The sequence below is a fragment of the Leptonychotes weddellii genome, chromosome 3, assembly GCF_054177405.1.
Source record: "Leptonychotes weddellii isolate Sample4059 chromosome 3, ASM5417740v2, whole genome shotgun sequence".
Taxonomy (NCBI): Eukaryota; Metazoa; Chordata; class Mammalia; order Carnivora; family Phocidae; genus Leptonychotes; species Leptonychotes weddellii.
This window is the reverse complement of record NC_138371.1, coordinates 99,901,509-99,917,096: the sequence shown is the minus strand read 5'-3', so window position 1 is coordinate 99,917,096 and position 15,588 is coordinate 99,901,509. Positions and strand designations below refer to the sequence as shown.

At 40.2% G+C, this 15,588-nt stretch overlaps 1 protein-coding gene and 1 long non-coding RNA gene across 12 annotated transcripts in view; both read left to right on the top strand.

Annotated features, from left to right (window-relative positions):
- Positions 1-15,588, top strand: part of SAP130 (Sin3A associated protein 130) — a 79,339-nt gene that overhangs the window by 29,886 nt on the left and 33,865 nt on the right. For 9 of the 11 annotated variants that reach the window (XR_014143667.1, XM_081814658.1, XM_081814656.1 and 6 more), the window contains 4 exons: positions 773-914; positions 3,845-3,966; positions 9,572-9,874; positions 10,556-10,733. Coding sequence is in view for 10 of the 11 variants with exons in the window: in XM_081814658.1 (XP_081670784.1) it covers positions 773-914; positions 3,845-3,966; positions 9,572-9,874; positions 10,556-10,733 (745 nt within the window). In the remaining variant the exon portion in view is untranslated. The remainder of the gene's footprint in view (positions 1-772; positions 915-3,844; positions 3,967-9,571; positions 9,875-10,555; positions 10,734-15,588) is intronic. The other 2 variants (XM_081814655.1, XM_081814660.1) reach the window with 1 other exon arrangement.
- Positions 10,747-15,588, top strand: LOC145720591 (uncharacterized). The gene is made up of 2 exons (XR_014143672.1): positions 10,747-11,577; positions 11,792-15,588. It is a non-coding gene; the product is annotated as an uncharacterized LOC145720591 (long non-coding RNA).

Genomic DNA, 15,588 nt, shown 5'->3' with positions numbered 1-15,588 from the left:
GTCACTGGTGTAACTGGAATCTTACACAGATGGTAGCTCTCCTTCTATATATCTAATGTAGGTTGCAGCTTTTCTTTCCAAATACTCCCTCCTAGAGTTAGCAGAGAGGTCTGTAAGAACACTAAAGTATGTACCAGTTCAGCTGTACCTTCTAAACAAAACTTGATTGCAAATGCTAAAGGAGAGCAAACTTTGAACCTCAGATTAGATTTGAAAACTCTATTGTCATTTTGATTTTGCTATAAAGTATTGTGCAAAATCACAAGACATTCAAAGGATCTTGGAAATAAAGTGATTATCTAAAGAAGGCCTTCCCAGATGAGGAAACTGAGACTTGGAGATTAAAATGATTGATTCGTTACTAATTAGCTATGGATGCTGCAGTAGAAGCTAAGGTCTTTGCCATGTTGGTATTCAAAATTTTGTTGATTTTTTTTATTGTTGTTAAAATTTTTTCTCCTTCTAAAAAAGGTTTCCAGGAAGATAGGTCAGGGAGAAAGGGCCTGATTGCTGGTATTTTTGTTAAAGTATTGATGGTGAACCCTGCTTTGGCAAATAACAGTACGAACATATGAATGTATCGGTAGATTATTGGCTTGAAATAATTCAGTTGAATCTTATGTACTGATCTTTCTTTTTTTATTTTGATTAAAACTAAAGATCCAGGCTTCTTAATACTATTTGCGTTCTTAAGATTGTTGCTGGCCAAAAATGTTTTGGCATGCCAATAAAAGCATATGAGAGGTAATATGATTGGATTTTGCATTTGTAGCTAAGGTGGTGCCTCAGCAGATCACACACACTTCTCCTCGGATCCAGCCTGATTACCCTGCAGAGAGGAGTAGCCTGATTCCCATTTCAGGTCATCGGGCCTCTCCAAATCCTGTGGCCATGGAAACCCGAAGTGATAATAGGTAGGAGGGAATGTGCCAGTTACACTGCCCCATTGTGTCATTAATTGTTTTGATTTTTCAATAACACAAAATGTCCGAGAAATATAGTATATATATAGTTCTTATTTTTCAGATTTCCTCCTGAAAATAATACCGTGTATAATTTATTTTTCATTTTATGAAAATGTGCTATGTTTATTTAGCCATTCTTCTTTTGATGGATGTTCTCCTGGTATCTACTTTTTCATTTGGTGTGTTTCTGTGTTTGATTTATTTTGAGCTGGTTTGAGAGTGTGGTTGCAGCGTCATGACCCTTTATCCCTAAGTACTTTCATTTTCATCCCGAAAGAACAAAGACCTTCTCGTAACCACAGTGCAGTTATCCAAAATGATTCTTTAGCCTTCCATTCCCTTTCATACAGTGACATTTTTGAAGAGTATAGATAGGCCAGTTGTTTTTGTAGAATACTCTTCAGCTTAGGCTTGTTAGATTGTTTTCTCAAAGTCAGATTCAGGTTATGCATTTTTAGAGCAAATACCACTTAGGTGATGCAATCTTCTCACAGTTACTACATCAGAGAGCTCATGCCGCCCCTATGTCTCATTGTTAGCCCTGTCAGCACTAATTACCTAGTAAAGGTGATGTTTGCCAGATTTTTCTATAAAGGTATATTTTTTCCTTTTTTTTTAAATTTTAAAGATTTTATTTGAGAGAGAGAATGAGCAGGGGGAAGGGGAAGAGGGAGAATGAGAAGCAGGCTCCCCACTGAACAGGGAGCCCAATGTGGGGCTCGATCCCAGGACCCTGGAATCATGACCCGAGCCAAAGGCAGACGCTTAACCGACTGAGCCACCCAGGTGCCCCTATTTTTCTCCTTTGTAAACCACTAATCTGTGTGAAAATACTTGGAGCCTATAAATACCCTGTTCGTCAATAAACTTTCACTCAGTGGCATTAGCATCTGTTGAGGATTCTTGGCTGTATCAGTTGATGGTTGCAGTATGATGGTTGCAAGATAATGACTTTTTCTACCATTTCTTCCATGTTTATCAGTTGACATGTTTATGTAAATAAATTTTACCTATCCCCATTTATTTTGTTGTATATTTTATTTTTTTAAATGAGCATGGACTCATGGATTTAGTTTATTCATTATTATAATTCATGATTGTCTTCTGTTTTGATGCTCAGATCGTCTCTGGAAGCTTCTTCAGACCAGTTCCTGTGGGTTTTCCATGTCCCATACAGTCTACCCCTTCCTTACTTCCCACCACAACAAAATATTCCAGGTTTCTCCTGAATATTGTTTGAGCCCTGGAAGCTACCATTTCTCCAGGGAGCCCTGGTTCCTTTTCATCATTTAGAAACCAGAGCATTAGCTCTGTTTATTGCTACTTGATTGTCATTTCTTCCAGGCTCTTTTAGCTGACAGAAATAGGAAGCATGTGATGTCATAAAAACTCTTCAGGGGCGCAGGGTTGGCTCAGTCAGTGAAGCATCTGACTGTTGGTTTCAGCTCAGGTCATGATCTCAGGGTTGTGGGATTGAGCCCCTGCCGATCAAACTACATGCTGAGTGGGGTGCCTGCTTGAGATTCTCTTCCTCTCCCTTTGCCCCTACCCCAGTTCGCTCTCTCACTCTTTTGTAAAATAAATCTTTAAAAAAACAACAACTCTTTAGTACATGCTGATCCTTCTAGTTCAACCCCATTACCTCCCCCATTCCATATTTGTATCTCTTCTCTCCCAGTGAGAATCTGGTACAGTGCATATGAAGTAGTTTCAGAATTGGATCATTTTTAAATGTTCTTGTTTGAGTATTATGGTGTGTAGGAATGCTTATAGGTTTTAATATATTGATCTTTCTGTCCATTCACCTTGCTGAACACACCTGTTAGCCCTAAAAGTTTGTAGATTCTCTTGGATTTCCTATGTAGGTTTTTATTTTGTCTACAAATAAGACAATTTTTTGAAGGATGAGGGATTTTTTTCATTTCTATTTTTCATACCTGTGTTTCTCTTGTTACCTGGAGCTTCCAGTATGATGTTGAATAGAGGAGAGATAGTGAACAGTCTTATCTTATTCCTGACCTAAATGGGAATTCTTGGGAAATTTCAGAATAGATTTTGGTAGATGCTGTTTTCAGATTGAGGAACAAAGATTTTTTCCATTCCTCTTTTTCAGTTATTTATATCATGAGTAAGTATTGAATGCTATAAAAATTTGGAGGGGGAAGTAATTTTTTTTTAATCCTAATATAGCTAACCTATAGTATTATGTCTCTATTAAATATTTTTGTATATCTTTTGTGATATTTCAAATGATTGTTCTCTTAATTTTTTAAAGAATCTAAAACATTCATAGAAATTTTGATATTGAATCATTCTTCCTGTGGTAAACCTTATTTGATCATAATATATTTTGTTTTATACAGTATTTAATTCCATTTTATTTAGTAATTTTTGTGTTGATGCAGAGAATGAGATTTGTTTATAATCTTTTCTCCTATTCTCCCTATCTAGTTTTGGTGTCAAGGCTATGTTAAGTTTGGTCTTGTTTCTTCTTTTTTTGGTTTCTGAATCAGTTTGTATAAGTTTGGGATTATCTATTTTACTTGTATTTGATAAGATTTGCCAGTGTAAACTTAAAGTCTTTCAAGTGGAATTGAGCAGAGAAAACCTTTGATTACTGAGGTTTTTTACATTGGTTTTGGTAATTGTTACTACATATTTTTATGTTTATGGATGTATTGATAGTACCCATTTATTTTTACAAATATTACTCTCTCTAGGTGTGTGTCCTTTGATCTAACAGTTTATTTGGGACACAATTGGGGAAATGTTGGTATAGCATATAAGGGTATGAAGACGATCTGGGGGGATAGGATCATTTGAAAGTGAAGAAGAAAGTAGACCCATTTTGGTTCATATTATCTGTCTTCTATCTGTAGACCGTCTGTTCCTGTTCAGTTCCAGTACTTTTTGCCAACATACCCACCTTCTGCATACCCACTGGCTGCACACACATACACCCCAATCACCAGCTCCGTATCCACCATCCGACAGTATCCAGGTATGAGCCTTGCTGTTAAGAGGACTTTTAACATTCCAGTTTTTGCAAGCAATGAGATCAGAATTGACCAGTGAGTATTTGTAGTGTGGATTTAATTATTCCACCTTCAAACTTCAGGTTCACATAAGGCTAAAATCTGAAGCTTTAAGGTTTTAGATCACATCTCTGTGATCTATAAAAAGGTTGCTACTTATTAGTATATTTGTATGATTTTATCCCACCCTGAAGATAATTATGTTAACAATTTGTTATACCTTAAAATGGCAGTACAGTTAAAATGGTAAAATCCATACTTTTATGGGGCTTCTGTTGTTTTGTGGATATCTGTTGTGTTTTTAGTATTAGTCCAGTTATGCTCAACACTTAACCATCCTGACTTGTAAATAATGTTCTTTTTGCCAATCCAGAAAAAAAATCCTTAATCCTCAGGGTTTGTGTTTTCTTTTCCTATGAGACCCTCAGCTCACTTGAGGCAAAAGAGAGCCTAATTGTCCAGATTTTGGGCGTTGCCCTTCTGTGCGAAACAGGACTGCAGCCAGGGCTCCGTGGAGCCATTGAGCACTTGAAGGGGGACCTGACGCAAATGAATAACTGATTTTTTTTTGTTTTACTTAATTAAAATAAGAGAAATTTTTAGTATGTTTGGAACAACTTAGTGATATGCAACTACTGTTTCAAAATTGTAGATTATATTGAGTCAAAATACAAATAAAATATTTCTGATAAAAACTGAACTCAGTATCTGATTTGAAACATGTTTTATTAGTAAAATATACCCTGAATTTTGAAAATAACAGTATGGAAAAGAGAATGTAAAGTATCTTACTATTCATTTTTATAATGATTGTATTTTGAAATTTTAATGTTTAGGATATACTGGGTTAAACAAAGTATATCATTAAAATTAATTTGGCATGCTTTTTACTTTATTTTTTATTTATTTTTTTTAAGATTTTATTTATTTATTTGACAGAGAGAGAGACAGTGAGGAGGGAACACAAGCAGGGGGAGTGGGAGAGGGAGAAGCAGGCTTCCTGCGTAGCAGGGAGCCCGATGCGGGGCTCGATCCCAGGACCCTGGGTCATGACCTGAGCCGAAGGCAGACGCTTAACAACTGAGCCACCCAGGCGCCCCGCTTTTTACTTTATTAATATGGCTACTGGAAAATTTACAATTGCATGTATGACTTATATTTCCATTGGACAACGTTGGTCTAAAACGTCCAAATTCTAAGTTATTTAAATAGCTTTGGAAACAGGTTCCTCAATCACTGCATTGGGTTTTTTTTTTCCCCATAAAACTTTCCCCAAGGTTTATGTATTCTTTTTTTTTTTTTTTTTGAAGATTTATTTACTTACTTGAGAGAGAGCACACAAGGGGTAGGGGCGGGGGGGAGAGAGAGAGTCTCAAGCAGACTCCGCGCTGAGCATGGAGCCAGACACGGGGTTTCTCACAACCCTGAGATCATGACCTGAGCCGAAACCAAGAGTCAGATGCTTAACCAACTATGCGACCCGGGCGCGCCTCTCCAAGGTTTATTTTAATGTGGGGAAGTAGCTGATGAATTGTTCTGAGTTTTTTGTCCTGTTTTGCTGTACATCAAAGTAATAACATCTTTTTAAAGGAAACTTATAACTGTTCTTTATTAACAATCCTATGAAGATAAAACCATGTTTAATTATGGTCAGAAGTAGAGGATGCAAAAAGTATGGTAGAACCATGTTGACAATTAAGAAGTAAATTTCGTGTGTTTGTTACACTAATTGCTGAAAATTCTTAAGTCTCTTAGTAACAGCACTTCCTTCAGGTTCCTTCATCTACCTCCGCCAGTTGATACTTCTATAACAATGCAGTCATGTTGCCTTTCTGGGGTAGGTAACTCATGACCAATATGTATTTCTCTCAGTGCTATCCAACTGAAAAGGACCTGCAGAGGCTCTCTTGAGCTAGAACAATCTATGCAGACACTATCATTTTAGATAAACATTTATTTGTAAAAATGCATTGTAAGAGCACTGTCAGAAGTATTGGGGATCCTGCCAGCCATCTGTTTCTCTACATTATTATTTTTCCAAGTGTCTTCTTTCACCACTGCAGTAGTCCTGATGGATAGAAACACAGAAAAATGAATAGTCCAGTTAACAGCAATTTATTTCTTCCAATACCAATACGTCCCTTTTTGGTGCAGATGACGGGTAATGTGTTATTTCTCAGACATGCATGGATGGACACAACTGAAGGAATGATTTATTAATCAGCTTACAGTGTCCTGTTTTCAAGTGGCTCCTTTTAAATGATATTAAAGCAGATGTTTTCAAATCAGGAAGAGGACAGGGAAATTTGTATATAATGGGCCAAATGTGAGATTACTGTAATACATAATTTATGATAGATTAGACCAATTGTTCATGGGCTCTGGTTACTTATAAAGATGGAATCTTGTTGGTTCATTAGGTATTAGATATAGATATAAACATGTAATTATGAATATATATACGTAATTTTTATAGTTCGCAAGCAATTGATCCCTCTCAGATTGCTCCTGAAATTTCACTTGCTCCAGAGATGTTTTCCACTTCATTTATTTATTCATGCATTTTTTTTTTTTAAGATTTTATTTATTTATTTGAAAGAGAGAGAGCACGAGCAGGGGGAAGGGCAGAGGGAGAGGCAGACACAGACTCTCTGCTGAGAGCCGACACACAATGTGAGGCTCAATCCCAGGACCCTGGGATCATGACCTGAGCCCAAGGCAGATGCTTAACGACTGAGCCACCCAGGTGCCCTCATTCATGCATTTATTAATTTCATATTTATTGAAACCCTGTTATTGTATGTAAGGTCCTATGTTAGGCTCTATTTGTTTTTTGTTTTGTTTTGTTTTTTGGGTTTTTTTAAAGATTTTATTTATTTGACAGAGATAGAGCAGCAGGCAGAGGGAGAGGGAGAAGCAGGCTCTCCGCCAAGCAGGGAGCTGGACATGGGGCTCGATCCCAGGACCCCTGGGATCATGACCTGAGCCAAAGGCAGCCACTTAACCGACTGAACCACCCAGGCGCCCCTGTTAGGCTCTATTTGTAAAGTTGACTCTTAAAACAGTTCACTTTGAACAAACTTAGAGCCTCATAGGGAGATAAGACACGAAGAGCTCTTACTAGAGAGAAAGTGCCAAGTTCCAATAAAAGAAACTTGAACAAAGCCAGCCTACTTCTGAGCTAAAAGAGGTTATTTCTACTTGAGAGGGTAGGATTGGAGGTCAGGAGTGATTTCCTAAAGGAAGTGACATTTGGAAAGCCTCTTAGAATGCCCAGGACAGAACCACAGGGCGGCATTGGGGGAAAGCACTTTTCTCTGTGTGAATAAAGTATTAACACAGAATATGCGCTCAGAACAGAGTGGTTTGGTTTTGGCAGGAATGTAGTGTGAGTGAGGATGCAGCACATGGAATGAGATTGGATCTTGAGAGGCTTGGGGTGGTGACTAGACTGCATGTTCAGTCAGGTGCCCACAACTGTTACTGAACAGAAACAAAGGTTCGTCCACTTCTCAGGAAGAAGCTAATAGCTTTGTCGGGTTGATTCTTTTTTTTCTTTTTCTCTCTTTCTTTTACAAGGGAAGAATTGCAATGTAGCAGTAACTATGAATTTACATGTACTAATATTTTGCTGTATTTTTCTCATTGATAATAATAATTTACCTTTTTAAACCACTATATGGTTTATAAAACTTAAATTACATCATTGTTTCCCCTTTTTTTAATTGAGATATCATTAACATGACATATTAGTTTTAGGTGGACAACGTAATGATTCGGTATTTGTGTATATCATGAAATGATCACCATAATAAGTCTAGTTAACATCCGTCACCACAGATAAGTTACAAATTGTTTTATCTTCTGATGAAAACTTAGAGATTTGTCTTCTTAGCAACTTTGAGATATCCAATATAGTATTATTAACCATGGTCACCATGCTGTACAGTACATCCCCAAGTCTTGTTTATTTTATAACTGACAGTGTGTACCTTTGACCCCCTTCACCCATGTCTCACATCCCCCATTCCCTGTTTCTGGCAACCACCAGTCTGTTCTTTGTATCTATGAACTTGGTTTGTTTATGTTTGTTTTTAAATTCTACATATAAGTGAGATCATATGGGTTTTTTTCTGTCCTTGTCTGGCTTATTTCACTTAGCATAATACCCTCAGGGTCCATCCATGTTGGCGCAGGTGGCAAGATTTAATTCTTTTTTAAGGCTAAGTAATACTCTCCCCTGTGTGTATGTGTGTGTTTGTGTGTATAGAGATAAATGTCACATTTTCTCTATCCCTTTATCCATCAGTGGACCCTTAGGGTTGTTTCCATATCTTTGTTATTGTAAATAACATTTCAGTGCATATGGGGTGCGTATATCTTTTTCTGGATTGTTTTGATGACTGAGAAGAAACATGATTCGTATTCTTCTTTCCACAAATAGAAATTCCTTCTCTTTTGCTTCCTGGGAATGCTGCTGTTTTCAGTTTTGTTGTTGTTAGTTTTTTTTACTATACACAGCAAAAAAGGAAACTTGCTTGTTCTCTCTCTTTAGCGCATATATGGAATTTAAAATTCATAGCTACTGTATATCAAAAATGCCTGTGATGGTGGTTCCATCAATTAGAGCAAAGATTCTTGACCTGGGAGCCATGGATGGATCTCAGAAGTTTTAATTATTTAGGACAGTTGCCTGGCTCACATTTGGAATTTAATAGATGATTTCCTTTTTCTTGTTTTAATGCTTTTCTAGTAATCTGCAGCAAGATCATATCACACTGATAGGAAGTGAGGGAAAAAACTCCAATATATAGAGAGCTTTATGTAGTGCTTTGTTTAAAAAAAAAAAAAGGTTTTATGGGGCTCCTGGGTGGCGTAGTCTGTTCGGCATCAAACTCTTGGTTTCGGCTCAGGTCATGATCTTGGGGTTGTGGAATAAAGCCCCACATCAGGCTCTGTGCTCTGCACAGAGTCTGCTTGAGATTCTTTCTCCCTCTTCCTCTGCCCCTCCCACTTGTGCTCATGCGCTCACTCTCTTAGATAAATAAGTAAATATTTATTATTATTTTTTTAAGATTTTATTTATTGATTTGACAGAGAGACAGCGAGAGAAGGAACACAAGCAGGGGCAGAGGGAGAAGCAGGCTTCCTGCTGAGCAGGGAGCCTGATGTGGGGCTCAATCCTAGGACCCTGGGATCATGACCTGAGCTGAAGGCAGACGTTTAATGACTGAGCCACCCAGGCACCCCAATAAGTAAATCTTTAAAAAAAAAAAAAAGACTGGGGTGCCTGGGTGGCTCAGTCAGCTGAGCATCCGACTCTTGATTCCAGCTCAGGTCATGATCTTAGGGTCGTGGGATCAGGCCCTATGTCGGACTCCTAGCTGGGTGTGGAGTCTGCTTGGGATTCTCTCTTTCCCTCTCAAAAAAAAAAAAACCACCCATAAAAACTGAGGGTTTAGGTCTTTTACAGTGGAATATTCTATTTTCGTTTTAGTGTTTTTTCTCTTTACGTGGACTATGTCTAATCAGAGCTAACATTCTTGTAGTCACTTTCTGCATCATTTTCAGTTTCTGCTCAGGCTCCAAATTCTGCCATCACAGCTCAAACTGGCGTTGGGGTGGCTTCCACAGTCCACCTAAACCCCATGCAGTTGATGACAGTGGATACTTCTCATGCTCGACATATCCAAGGGATCCAGCCAGCACCCATCAGTACACAGGGGATACAGCCAGCCCCCATTGGGACTCCAGGAATACAGCCAGCACCAATGGGCACACAGGGAATCCACTCAGCAACCCCAGTCAGCACACAGGGACTTCAGCCTGCACCAATGGGTACTCAGCAGCCTCAGCCTGAAGGAAAGACTTCAGGTAATTTGAGTTTTTTGCATGGAAGTTGATGTAGAGGATAGAGATATACTAGGTTTAAATCCTGGTTCTGTCACTTACAGGCTTGGTGGTCTTGAGTAATTTCTCTTAGTTTCTTCTTTTAACATGAGTTGCATAGAATTTATCTGTCAGAGTCATTGTAAACATTAGAAATTATGTACATCAACAGCCTAATGTGCATTTGCATGTGGTAAGAAGCACTCTGTAAAGTTGAGAGAGCAAATTCACCTTTATTAGAGTGTTCTGATTCTGTTTAAGATTTTCTTCCGACTTGTATGTAAAGCTGTAAAATTAATGTATCATATTTAGGGATTGTTGGTATCATTTTTAGGGATTGAGAGGCAATGGCATTTCACAAAAATTGTAGGAGATTATTTCTTGAAGTATGCTACATACTTTATCTTATGTGATTTATTAGTAGTTATGATTATACAGCAAAGAAAAATGTGCATCAGTAGACTCAGTAACCTCTTCCACTTTGCCATCTGCTTTGAGACAGATGAACATTGTGCTCATTCCTTACTTTCTTGAAATTGGACAGTCAGAGCATGGGTACTCTAATTCTGGAGGTCTAATTGTTTTTTGTCTTATGTGATATTTTAGTAATGTTTCTTTTGTTTCCTTTTCTTCGTTGTTTTCTCCTGCCCCCTCCCTGTCCTCCAGCAGTGGTGTTGGCAGACGGAGCCACAATTGTGGCCAACCCTATTAGCAATCCATTCAGCGCTGCTCCCGCAGCAACAACAGTGGTGCAGACCCACAGCCAGAGTGCTAGCACCAACGCTCCAGCCCAGGGCTCATCCCCCCGGCCAAGTATCCTCCGGAAGAAACCCGCCACGGATGGGTAGGTAGACCCAGTAGTGCCACACGACACCTCTAATTCTGGATATAATTAGTAGAAACAGTAGGCGCTCATCCAGTGCTGGTAGCAGACTGTAAGCTCTCATCTTCTGTAGCATTTTTTAATCTTTCAAAATAACTTGACCACAGGCTCATTCAGTAGAGCCTTGCCAAGCAAAGACTCTAGGACAGTAAGAATCCATGAGTCATGGCGGGGGGGGTCAGTTTTAGAAGCAGCCGTTGCATACTATTTTAGGAGTTCTCTCTAGTTTATGGGAGTTTAATTCTAGACTCTCTGAGTAGCTTCTAATAGACCCCTCAGGTTTGTCTGGGTAGGCACATTAATGTGTACTATGTATTTTTTTTCCTTATTGGCCAGCATGAATTGTTGCTCAGGGCAAATAATATCCCAGGTGTATTAAGTAAGGGTCATATTTAGTAGCACAAGTGTACTGTGTCGTCATAGGACCTCTGAGTTGGTGTGGGTCATGGGCAGGAAGGTATGTGCTGTGCCCTGAAACTTCACTTGAAAACTTGGGAGGTGGAAGATGGGCAGTCACACTTCAGAGAGCAGCATTTCTTTGGCTCCACCGAGCTCATGTGCTTCAACAGCAGAAGATCATAAAGGTTAAAGCATAGCGAGAACATAAGCTGCTGGGTCCGTACGGGGTTTCCAGATGTGTAGGACTTTGCCTCAATCAGAGCCTCTTTTAAAGATAAGTCAGTCTGTGGTAAAGGAACCTTATCAATGAAAATGCAAGACAAAGCTCATGCTTAACATGGCAGGCTGAACACACACTTCTAAATTTCTTTTCCCCTCAAAACCCTATAGAACTTTTAGCAAAGAGGCTTTTTTTTTTTTTTTAAAGATTTTATTTATTTGAGAGAGAAGATGAGAGGAGAGAGAGAGCACATGAGAGGGGGTAGGGTCAGAGGGAGAAGCAGACTCCCCGCTGAGCAGGGAGCCCGATGCGGGACTCGATCCCAGGACTCCAGGATCATGACCTGAGCCGAAGGCAGTTGCTCAACCAACTGAGCCACCCAGGCGCCCCTAGCAAAGAGGCTTTTTAAAAAGATGTAAACACACAAGGATGGGGAGAATAGGAGAAGACAACAGCAACCAAACTTTGAAGCTGGAAAGCAGGTAGGTGAGTGATCACTCACTTAACTGTGAGAAAGCTGAATTTTAAGTCTGTAGAGAATGTTGAGAAGCATGTTCATTTAAATTGCTGAAGCTTCAGAAGGAACAGGAACAGGAAGAACAAGGGGTGGAAGGAAGCTGGGCTGAAATGTGTTTGAGAAGGTTAGAGCCCTGCATCCCCTTCGCTACCCACAGTTTGTCGTACACTGCTCCTCCCAACCCCAGCATGTACCCAGAGGGCTAAATTCTGCAGCTGGTCCACTGGGATCAGTCAGCATAAGGGGGGCCAGGAGTATTTTACCAGACACAGATTTGCAGAGTGCTGAGACAACCAGTCCACTTCTCCCTTTTAGCTGGCAGGACCCTGGCAGTTGAATGCTGTAGACAAAAAGTGAGATGAGGACTCCACTTTCTTTCAAGGATCATCCAGCCCAGGAGGAAAGATGCAAAGATACCAACACTAGGGATTTCGTAAGGTCAGGAACCAGATCACCCTACAGTGAAACTTAAAGTAGGCAATGTCTGGGGCGCCTGGGTGGCTCAGTCAGTTAAGCATCCGACTCTTGATTTTGGCTAAGGCCATGATCTCAGGGTTGTGAGATCGAACCCCACATCAGGCTCCATGCTGGGTGTGGAGTCTTACTCTCTCCCCTTCCCTCTCTGCCCCTCCCCCGCTCCTCTCTCTCTCTTTCACTGCCACTCTAAAAAAAAAAAAATAGGCAAGTTCTTCAAGTTCAGAGGTTCTAACCAGCGTTAGTCCCCCAGTCCTCATCATGAACACGCAACCAGGGATAACCAGGTATCTGAGGGGCCTTCTAACAATGCAAGATACAAACCATGAGACGTACTGAAAAACACAGCCTGGAAGATACAGAAGCTAAGCAATGAGAGTAAAACTAAAAACAAAAAGCAAAAGCAAATAAAGACCAAAACTGTGAATGCTGTCTTCAAAGGACAAAAAAAGATGTATCCATGAAACAGGAAGGCAGCACTACGCAAAAGGAACATTTGGAGGACAAAAGAGTGTGTCCTGAAATTTAAACTACAGGAGTAGAAATTGAACTCAGTAGAAGAGTAGGAAAATACAGTTGAGGAAATCTTTCAAAAGTAGAGTTAAAAAGAACAAAAAGATAAACAGAAAAGACAAGAAAATTAAAAGAATCAGTTCAGGAGGGCCCACCTGCAAGTAAAGGAGTTTCAACAAGAGATCAGAGAAAAGGAAGGAGATGACCTAAAATAATTAATAGAAAATTTCCAAACCTGAAGGGCATGAGTTTCCTGATTTAAAGAGCTGCGAAATGCCCAGCACAATAGACGCTGTGGACACAGATAAATCGACACCAAGATAAACATCTTGAAATTTCACAACCCTGGAGGTAAAAAGATCTTCCCCCTTCTCCTACACTTCATCACCTCCCTACAACCCTTCTGCTGTGCCCCCGTAACTGACTCTGTCATCATCAGAATATCCTTCTTCTTTGAGTGTACCTGCTTTCCCTTTTTTTTTTTTTTTGGTGATACATAATGTATTTAGGTGATACATAGTTCTTTTAATGTATTTATACACATTTTCTAGAAAAATGGAATATTACACGTGATTTTACAGTTCTTTTCTTCATACAAAGTAGACATCTTTTCATATCACTACACATAGATCTACATTATTCTTTTTAAAGAATGCATAATATTTAAATACAAAGGTAGACCATCATATGTGTACGTAATCACTGCCTTACTGATAAACCATTTGGATAGTTTTCCATTTTTCACTCTTACACACGTTGCTGAGACAGACATTATCCTCCAGCGGTCCTTGTGGACTCGTGGTAGCTTTTAGGATAATTTCAAGAAGAGGGAACTCTGGATCAAGGGGTGTGTGCATTTTTAGTTTTGACAGATACTGCCAAAGTGCCTTCCAAAACAAACCATGAATTAACACCCCCATCACATGTACAAGTTCCTGCATTTCCCTCAACCCCAGTCCTGGTTGTGATTTCTCTCTGTAGTCTGCATTGCTATAGGAACACATTCACATTTCTTCTTCCGGGAAGAGCCTTGTAGAGAATCTGCCTATTTGCCACTGGATGGTGCTCGTTTTTGTGTGGACTTGGAGGGCTTGAAGTCACCGAGGTAGAGTCTGGCTGCTGCCTCCTCCATGGGGCACACTGCTCTCATTTGCCACAGACTCTAACCCCTGTGTGCCTGCCTTCTTTAACTAGAATCTGGTTCTCCCATGGGGTCTTGGCTCCCGCACTCTCTCCAAAGTAGTGGCTGTCTTTCCTCCCCATCCTTCTGTCACTGGGCCTGGTGGTGGGGTTGATGTCTTCTTTGTGCCTCACTGCCACTTTCATGCCATTTCTCTTGGAAAGCACTCAGTCTATATTCAGATTTCATAAAATTTGCAGTTGAAAAAGTACTTTCACATATCCAAGTTATTCCAGGCACACTGCAACATTTTTTAATAACTGAATCAGATAACAGTTTTAAATTCAAATTATTTAAATGAACTACCATTAAAAATTTTGCTCCTAGTCCACCAGTCAAGTGCTTTGTAGCCCCATATGGCTAGAGGCTACCTTGTTGGTCAGGGCAGCTCAAGAGGCTTGATCAGATTCCAGTTGATTTGCGCATATGTTTGTACGTCCTTCAGAAGGTCCATAACGTCTGGCGCTTATTCTGTCCAAAATGATTTCCCAGCTCTCTGGCTTCTCAGTTGCTTAAATGCTTCCCTGTCCTCCTCCCTCTATCGGCAGCACACACCCATAAGCGCAAGCTTTCCCTGACCTCTTCTGTCCTCCATTGTCCCACAGCCTACCTCTGTCTTCCTACCTCACGGGCAGTGGTATTGCAACGGACCCACTGGGGGGAACCTTCGATCCATTGATGCTACCACCTTTGCGTTATTCCTCACTGCTTTTCATGGCCTTTCTCTGTTCTTCCTGACTTACTTTCTGTAGTCCATTACAATCACTTCCTTGCATACAGCCCCCACTTCCTTGCCCCCCCCTTCACTTTGTCAGAAATAGTCAAATCCAACTTTCTGCTGAATTTGTGCAGCAGACTGTGGTGGAGTAAACAACCTTGTTGACTGGCCTTGCTTAACCTCACAAACCTCCACTAGGATCTCACAGGGGACCAACACAGAATGCTTCCTAAGCCTCTCTCCTGGATAGCTTTTAACCTCTGCTCCTCTCAAAACTTCCACACTTCCTCACCTGTGTTCGCCACCAGCTAATGAATTTTTGTTCCCTATTTTTTGAGAAAAATGGAACTTCCATCAACTCTAGCTTTCACATCTCCTTACCTGCCAGCATCTGTATCCCGTGCTCTACTCCTCTCATCTGTTCCTATGGATGGACTCTCGGTGCTTCGCTGACCTCAGCCTTTCTAACCTGCTGAGAACAGTGCTGTAGTGCTTCTCCCTCTCTCCTACTTAATCAGCGTTTTCTCGCTAGTGTATCATTCACATAGCAGGTATAAACATGCTGTTATTTCTTCCATCTTAAAACTCTTCTGTTAAGGGGCACCTGGGTGGCTCAGTTGGTTAAGCGACTGCCTTCGGCTCAGGTCATGATCCTGGAGTCCCGGGATCGAGTCCCGCATCGGGCTCCCTGCTCGGCAGGGAGTCTGCTTCTCCCTCTGACCCTCCTCCCTCTCATGCTCTCTGTCTCTCATTCTCTCTCTCTCAAATAAATAAATAAAATCTTTAAAAAAAAAA